Source organism: Gymnogyps californianus, chromosome 7, assembly GCF_018139145.2.
Source record: "Gymnogyps californianus isolate 813 chromosome 7, ASM1813914v2, whole genome shotgun sequence".
Classification (NCBI taxonomy): domain Eukaryota; kingdom Metazoa; phylum Chordata; class Aves; order Accipitriformes; family Cathartidae; genus Gymnogyps; species Gymnogyps californianus.
Window position 1 is genome coordinate 26,391,054 of NC_059477.1, and position 8,323 is coordinate 26,399,376.

Below are 8,323 nucleotides of genomic sequence, written 5' to 3' on the forward strand. Positions count from 1 at the left end.
CTCTTCTTCCTTTCCAGCCTATGTTGGCCTCATCCAGCCCAGGTCCTGGTGGGAGGCACTGGGGATGTCTGCACGGCACGGTGCGGTCCCAGGCAGGGCTGGTCCCGCTGCCCAGGTGAAGGACAGAGCTCTGCCCCAAAGCTGGTCCCCTCCTGCTGTGCGCGGTGTCCCCTGCCTGGACAGGAGGTGTGCGGAGAGCACAGGGAGCCCTTTGTCAGGCCAGGGGACATGCCCAGGGCATTGCAAGCGAGGATCATGTAACTATGGTCCATCAGTGCCTGGTCCGGAGCCAAGACAGGAACCTCTGCAGGGTGTAGCACATCTCCCAGAGCATGGAGAGACCAAGCCATGGCTGTGCCAACACCTCCTCCACCCCTCTTGCTCACCCTAACCTTCTCCCATGGAGCCCTGCCCATGCAGACTGAGTCCCTGCCCTGCCCTGCCAGCTCAGGACATGCAAGGCAGAGCCTGGCCGGAGGAGGGACTCGCAGTGGCAGAGCCCCAGGCGGAGGGGCAGATGCAGCCCCAGGCGAGCCCCGCATCCCAGGGTGAGGACATTAGTGCCCCTCAGCTCCCAGCTGGCAAATCCCCGCTTCATCCTGGCACCTCCTTCCCACCAGCCTCAACACTGGCAAAGGCTGCGGGTGCCCTGGGAAAGGCTGGGTCCCTAATCCCCGGGCCAAGCAGGGACATTGTCCCAGGGCAGAAAGGAAAGCGGCGCGTCAGGCCCTTTGCCCATTGTGCTCTGAGCCCCTGCGCAAACACACCCCAGCACTTTCATTGTCAGGCCCGTGGGGCGCGGGGGGGTCGCTCTCGCCACACTGCCTAACTGGAATGGACAGCCGGAGTCTGGGGTGGGTGTGCACCCCGTCCCCCCCGCCATCCCCTGTCTGCTGACACAGCACCCTGCCCGCCTGCACCATTGGCACTTCGGCGCCTGCCTATAAAGGGCGAGGGGAAAAGCCGGTGCCAGCACCGCCACCTTCGCCTCTGTGCCCTGCCGACCAAGTAAGTACCAGGCTGTGAGCCCCCAAGCCCCCCCACTGCACAGGCGCTGCCACGCTCCCTTCGCCCCCCCCAACCAAGCCCCCCCACCCAACGCACACTCTGGGGAAGGGTAAGCCGTGGGGTGCTGCGTGGCACAGCAGGGGTACCCTGCACAGGCAGGAGGGATGCTGGCACCCACCTTTGCAAGAGCTGGGCTGCTCTGCCCCAGGGTTGCACCCTGCACCCATGTCTGAGCCAGGGTCACTGCTGCCCCCCTGCACCAGGTACAGTGCCACCACACCCGGCACAGTGCCACCGCACCCGGCTGACCCCAGGAGTCATCGCAGGGAGCTTGGGAGCAGAGAAACTGAGGCAGCCGCAGGTACATCAGATGGAGAGATGGGGCATCGCAAGTGCCCCCTGCAACTTGGGGGTCACCGGGTGGAGATCCCCCAGCACCAAGGGAAAGGGAATGGGAAGCATCCCCTGTGCCAGCCAGGGAGGGCGAGGGGCCAGTGGCACGGGATGTGTGAGGGCAGCACCGCTGGCACCCCAGGCTCGGTGGCAGGCAGTGAGGTGGCTGGGGGCTGATGGTGGGCACCTGCCCGGGGTGATGCGTGGGGCTCTGCCAGCAGCTGAGCGACCCGCATGACCAGCAGCGAAGCCATGGACACCCTGGGGCAGTACAAGATCACGGTGTGGGAGGAGGAGAGCTTCCAGGGCAAGCGCTGCGAGTTCCTCATGGAGTGCCCCAGCATCATGGAGCGTGGCTTCCGCAAGATCCGCTCCATCAAGGTGGAGTCTGGCCCGTAAGTGCCTCGCCAGCCCCGCGGCCCCTTGGCGCACTCCGCTCCCGCAGACCCGCTGCTCCCAGGGGACTGTCAGGAGCTGTCAGGGAGCCAGGACACCCAGGTCCTTCCTTGGCTCTGACATGGCCTCATCGTGCAACCTCCCTCCCTGCACTCGTTGCATGGTGCCTTAGTTTCCCCATCTGCAAAGCAGGGAGATCCTGCCAAGCCGAGGCGTGGGTCGGAGGCAACGGTGTGGCCCTGGGGAGAGGGGTCCCACTCTCAAGAGGGACGTTTGCTGCTAGCAAGGACCCCGATCTCTGTGACAGATCCACACCCTGCCAGGACATCTCCGTCCCCTGCGCGGGAGGGAGAAGCCAGCCCTGGGCTGAGCCTGGGGGCTGCGCCGCACATCCCTGAGAGCTTTCCTCCTCTCCCCTCCAGCTGGGTGGGCTTCGAGTACCCCGAGTACCAGGGGCAGCAGTTTATCCTGGAGAAGGGTGACTATCCCCGGTGGGAGGCCTGGAGCGGGAACAGTGGCTACCGGACCGAGCACCTCCTCTCCTTCCGGCCCGTCAAGTGCGCGGTGAGTTACGGGGACACCACTGCGGTGCGCTCGGGGCAGGCAGAGCCTCACCCCGGCAGCCCAGCATGGAGGGTGATGAGGGACAGACAGGAGGACAAGTTACGTGGGACGTGGGATGGAGGGGTGAGGCACGCACGGCAATGCTGGTGGGGTGGAGGGATGGCTGCACCCACTGGCTCCCACCTCCCTGCAAGGATCCTGGGGTGCTCTTTAGGGCTAAAATTTAAGCTGAAACACCGTCCCAGCTCCTTCTGCTTTGTGCATTGGAGAGCCACCTCCCAGGCTGGGGTCCCCAGGCCTTGTCCCCCTGCCCCTGATACCCGGGGATGGGGTGAGCAGAGAGGAGCCGGCAGGACCGCAGGGATGCTTGGGGTGTGGGGTGCGGGGTCCGTCCCCCTCCCTCCTGGGGTACCCGAGCCGTGCCCAGGCAGATGCAGCCTCTATCGCTCCATCTGCAGAGACACTGGCGCTCGCAATAGCGGCACGTCTGCGCCTCCGAGCGGGGGGTCCCCCCCCAACTTTTAATAATCACCAGGCAGATATGCCTGGGCTTTAATAAAGGGGATGCGATAAGATCACTCCTTACTGGCAGGACTGCTCCTCGGTGCAGATAGATGTGTGTGGGGGTTGGGCACGGGGGACAGTGCCGCATCGCTTGGTGTCCCAGCAATTAACCCCTCGGTGCCCAGCACCCAGCAAAGCCCCACAGAGCCAGGGGGACCACTCTCAGCAGCCTGCCTTGCCCTGCAACCCTCCTGCAGCCTCGGGGAGTGCGAGGATGCTGAGGGCAGGAGCCTGTGTGGGTGCAGAGGATGTGGCCGCTGTCATCCTCACTGGCAGCTGTGCATTGGGACCACAGGGACAGGAGAGCAGCATCCTCTGGGCAGCCCTGAAGCACATCCCCATGCCTTGCACCAAAGCTGGGCATGGTCCAAGGCCTCCCACTGTGCCTTGGTGCATGTCCCCCTGATGCCATATCCCCTATCCCTGTGCAAGTCACCTCATCCCTGCTGACCCCCAGCTCTCTCCCTCCACAGAACCACAACGACAGCAAAGTCATCCTCTACGAGGCGGAGAACTTCCAGGGGCACAAGTTTGAGTTGAGCGATGACTACCCCTCGCTGCAGGCCATGGGCTGGGGCAACAAGGAGGTGGCATCCATCAAAGTGAACGCCGGAGCGTGAGTCCCACCAGCGGGGAGGGGGGCGATGGGGGCCAAGAGCAGGGGTTTGGCAAGCATCTCCCTCCTGCATAGCCCCAGGGATGGGGAAGGGGGAACCCGAAAAGGAGGGGTGCCTGCCTGCTCCCCTTCCCTTGAAAATCCAAGCTGTGGGATGTTTTCTGTCCCTCACCTCCCAGGGCAAGAAGAGGGATAGGATAGGATGGGAGGGGAGGGGAGGGGAGGGGAGGGGAGAGCAGGGCAGGGCAGGGCAGGGCAGGGGAGGGGGGATTTGGCCCAGGGCTCTGAGCCAGGGGTCTGCCTGCAGGTGGGTGGCATATCAGTACCCGGGATACAGGGGCTACCAGTACGTGCTTGAGCGGGACAGACAGAACGGCGAGTTCAAGAAGTACAACGAATACAGCAGCCAGGCCCACACCAACCAGATCCAATCCATCCGCCGCGTCCAGCACTGAGCAGGGTCAGGGCTGCGCACCCTGCAGCCTCTGGGCTGCTGTGCAATAGACCTCTATCTGGTAGCAAATAAAGGCATTTGTCAAAAAAAAGGGTGCTGCTGCCTCTGTTCTGCTCCTCAGGGGGCTGCCAGGCCCGAGGGACCCCCTGTGGGGTGGGAGGCAGGGTGCTTGCCCCAGCCCTGCTGCCCCCCAGCTCTCAGCAGCTGGAAGGGGTTTCCCCTTCCCCAGGTGGTTTTGGACCCGTGGCCACCTCTGCTCTGGGCTGAGCTCTCTGCACCCTACCTCTGGTCCATGCACAGCGCGTAGAGGGGATGCAGAACTGTTCCCACCCCCGTGATGCTCCAGCTGGGGAAATGGGAACTTAATGGGAACTTACTGGCCTTAGTGGGCAAAGAAGGAGCTGGAGCCAGGAGGGGGCATCCACAGGGGCTGTGCCCTGGGTCCTCCTCCCAGGCTCAGTGCCAGGGAAGGTGATTGCTACAAAGCCTGTGAACACGAGGTCCCCTCTCTCTGCACCCCAGTTTGGAATAAAGAGGGGGGTCCCTGCCTGCTGTGGGCCTGGGGAGGAAGAGGAGCGTTGGGGTCATCTTGGGGGGGGGGACTGCCACAAATGGGATGGCCACAGCTGGGGCAGGGTTGGGGGCACTGGCTTATAGAGGGAGCGTACAGGGGTAGCGTGGAGGTGTGGGGGACGGGGGCAGGAGGTCCTCGGGGCAGTGTCCCTCAGCTGGCAGGGGGCTCAGCTCACTGCTCCCAGCACCCTTAGGGTCTGGGTCCCCCCACCCCCAGCCTGGCCACGCCAGCACATCCGTGCCAGCATCCGGCTCCGGCTCCGCCCGGGCACACGGGGAGCCCCACCCAGCCACCTCCTCCTCCTCCAGCACCCTTTCCCGGCCTCCCCCTCCTCTTCCATCCTGCTCCAGCACCCCGAGCCCTCCTGGGATGCAGGCCTCTGGTCCCGAGGTGCTCCCCGCACCCAGGACATCCCCTCTAATGCCGCAGGACGGTGGAACAGTGCTGGGTGGCGTGGATGCTTGTGTCCCCGGATGCCCACCCTGCTACAAGCACGTCTGGCCTTGGGGCTGTGGGTGCCCCAGAAGGGTGCTGGGAGACTGGGAAGGACTGGGCTGGGGGTCGGTGTGTGCATGCCCTGCACCCAGGGCTGCACAGAGACCCCAGCCCCCACACGTGTGTGAGTGTGTGCAAGTGGGCACTGCACATATGAGCTTGCACACGAGCGTGCACACAAGCGTGCCCATGGACGCCCCACACGTCCCTGCTCCCTCTCCCCTTGCGCCCGTGCAAATGCTCCAGCACCTTGGGCATCCCCATCCCGCAGGGCGTCCCCGCAGCGGGGTGCCCCCCAACCCTCCCCTGTCCCTTCTGTGTCCCCGCTGGCCCCACCCCGCCACGGCCCCACGGCAGCTGGCCTCTCCCCCTGCACAAACACATTCCTGCACACCCGGCCGGGCTGCAGCCAGCCCAAGGCCACGTCAGCTCGGCTCTGCTCCACGCCACCGCCGGCACACAGGTGAAGTTGTCCCGGGCACCTGCGCACAGGGCTGCGATGGGGGGGGGGAGCTGTGGGGGTCATGGCAAAATGTGAGGTCTTTACTGCTCTGTCCTGGGGCGGGAGGAGCGCTGGGTTGGGGAGCGGGGGGCAAACTGCCTGCTTGCAGCCAGGGGGACCTTCTGCTGCTGCCAGCTGGGAGCTCCACGTGTCCGGGCCCCATCCCCCTGGAGCCCCACAGACCTGAACCCTCCCAGATCCCCCACGAACCCAAAGCCCCATCCCCTGGCTCCCCCATGAACCTGGGCCCCCGTTCCCTGGATTCCTCATGTACTCTGCCCCCCCCATCCTGTGGGTCTGCCCCAGCTCCACCATGTCCCAGCTTCCCCATGAACACCTGGAGCCACATCTCTCAGGTCCCCAAAGTTCCCCGCGGGCACAGGGCTCCCCAGCCCCTGGGACCCCACACTCCCTGCCCCTCTGCACCCCTCAGCCCCCAGGTCGCCCAAAGCCCCCAGTTCCCTCACACCCCACTGTAAGTACCCCCCACCCACTGGCTTTCCCAGGGACCCGGGAGTCTCCATGCCCTGTGCCCCTCACAGCCCCCCATCTCCAGCTCCCGCAGCCCTAACCCTGCTTCTCAGGCTGATCCCAAACTGCTCCCCCCGACTCTGGGCTGACACAGGAGCCCTCAGCCCAGACCCCCCCACTCCATGCCCTCTGCCATGCGGGTTTGCTGGGGCAGGATCCTGGTCACTGGGGCTGCCAGGGGAGAGGGGCTCGGCATGTCTGGCCCCCTCCCCACCTCACCCCGCCGTCTCCGGGGCTTGTTTTCCGTTGCCTGCGGTTTGTTCCAGTGACTCAGGCAGCGAAAGCAAGTCTGGGAGGCTGCGGAGCCGCTGCTGGGAGAGCTGTACTTGGGGGGCTGGGGAGGAGAGGGATGGGGGGAGCAGCCAGGGCTGTTGGGCTGTATAGAGCTGGGACACCCCGCTGCGGGGTTCAGGGGAGCTCAGGGGACAAGCTGGGGGAAGAAAAACTTTTTAAAGTGCTGTTACATCCAAACAGGATTGGTGAGGAATTGGTGGGGGAGTACCATGGGCTCTGCTCGTGTCTCCCCCTGCCAGCGTCTGCTCTCTGTCCCTGATGGAGATAGGCAGCAGGGGTGGAGCACCCGGAGCCCAGCTCAGCACCCATGGGGCCCCCTGTTTCCTAAACCCTTTGGACACTCCCATACAGGAGGAACCACCAGCCCCATTGGGCTGTGGCATCCTGAGGCACCCTGGCTGAGTGTTGCTACCTGTGGGCTGCAGCTTCTTCTTACGCAGGGCACATTTCAGCTGCAGTATAAATAATATCCATGGGTCTGGCACGACTGTATCCCGATTTCCATTGGATTCACATCTCGCGATGACCACTTTCAAGAAATTCGGCTAAAAGTCCAGCATGAGAGCTCATCCTTTTACTAGACATCAATGAAACACCGCAGGAGAGGTTGTGGGCTGATGGGCGGCTTGGCTATACGGCATTGGACTCATGGAGCAGAGCTGGTGCCTGCTGCTGGCATGCTGCCTGGCTGCCTCAAGCTGTGGGGTGCCGGCCGAGGGTCGGCTCTTGGCCAGAGGGACAGAGCCATCTTCAATTGCTCTGTCCCTCCGGCCAAGAGCCGATCCTCCGCTGTCACCCTGCAGCTGCATGTAGCAGCTGGAGCCATGGGTGATGGGGAAAAACCTGGCCAGATGTGCCTTTTGGGAGCCGAGATCACCCTAGACCCTTTCCCTGTTACAAGTTTCTCCCCAAATCACCCTCCCATCTTCACAATGCTCGGGGCCGCCCAAGACAAGCTGGTGGAGATGCGGCCATGAAGGTTTGGGTAGGTGTCGGGGGTCACCCAGCTTCTACAGGTCCTAATAAAGATGGGCAAGAGATCGGGACAGGGCTGGGGACCCCAGGATGGTCACACGCTTAACCGTCCCCGAGGGAGGGACTGTCCAGAAGGGCACGGAGAAGCCAGGGAGGTGGCAGGACTGTGGTATGTCCTGGTGTCACCAACCACTGGAGATGCACTTACCTACCCCGGAGCTCTGGACACTGCAAGGGGATCCCATCACCTGTGTCCTGGAGCTGGAGGGACATGGTGGGGACCCAAGTGACCCACCCCAGGGCTCTGGGAGCTGCAAGGGGACCCCAGGACTGTGCTGAGGACCCTGGAGCTGGGGAAGGGGCAGGCACGGAGCCCCATGGCTGGCTGCGCAGGCAGCTCGGAGGGACGGAGGCAGGCGGGACGACACCGAAGCCGTGCAGTGAGATGCAGAGGGCCCAGGCAGTGCTGGCAGCGCAGGGACCACTGTGCCCACCGGCCAGCCATGCGGGTCGGGGAGCGGGACGCTGGTGGTGGTGGTGGGAGGCCGGGCCCGGGAGGTCTCCAGGCAGTGTCCGAGCCCCGCTCCCAGCTGGGATGGCAGCGCCGTGTTTGCGAAGAGTTAAGGAGGCGGAAGAGGCAGGAAGCGGCCCGAGCAGCTCTCCATAGAAACCCGCGGCCGTGATTAAAGTCTGATGCGGGCCCGATAGCGAGGGGGGGGGGGGGCAGCGCCCGCTTTAATTACAGCGGAGGAAATTGCTGGAGCCGGGGCCCCGAGCCCCTGCGAGTTGCCTGGAAACTCCCCCCCCCCCCGCCTCCCCCGGCCCCTGCCCGTCCCCTGCCCGTCCCGCTGCCATTTATTCGCCATCAGCTGCTCCCTGATAAAGTGGAATAATAATAATAATAATAGGGGCAGGAATATTAAAACATGCAGCCCGCGGGCCGCCCCCACAGCTGCC

The 8,323-nt window shown here is 64.4% G+C and overlaps 1 protein-coding gene across 1 annotated transcript; it reads left to right on the forward strand.

Moving 5' to 3' along the window:
* Positions 1–1,632: 1,632 nt before the first annotated feature.
* Positions 1,633–3,996, forward strand: CRYBA2 (crystallin beta A2). The gene is made up of 4 exons (XM_050900278.1): positions 1,633–1,796; positions 2,220–2,361; positions 3,399–3,541; positions 3,849–3,996. Exons 1-4 carry the CDS (start codon positions 1,636–1,638, stop codon positions 3,994–3,996), a joined length of 594 nt encoding a protein of 197 aa, XP_050756235.1. The 5' UTR covers positions 1,633–1,635.
* Positions 3,997–8,323: the final 4,327 nt, after the last annotated feature.

What these genes read in the sequence shown, in the direction of transcription:
- CRYBA2 (XM_050900278.1), top strand. Translation starts at nt 1,636, where the DNA reads ATGACCAGCAGCGAAGCCATGGACACCCTGGGGCAGTACAAGATCACG. An exon ending in ATCAAGGTGGAGTCTGGCCC is followed by an intron (nt 1,797 to 2,219) that starts GTAAGTGCCTCG and finishes TCTCCCCTCCAG; the next exon opens with CTGGGTGGGCTTCGAGTACC. An exon ending in ATCAAAGTGAACGCCGGAGC is followed by an intron (nt 3,542 to 3,848) that starts GTGAGTCCCACC and finishes GTCTGCCTGCAG; the next exon opens with GTGGGTGGCATATCAGTACC.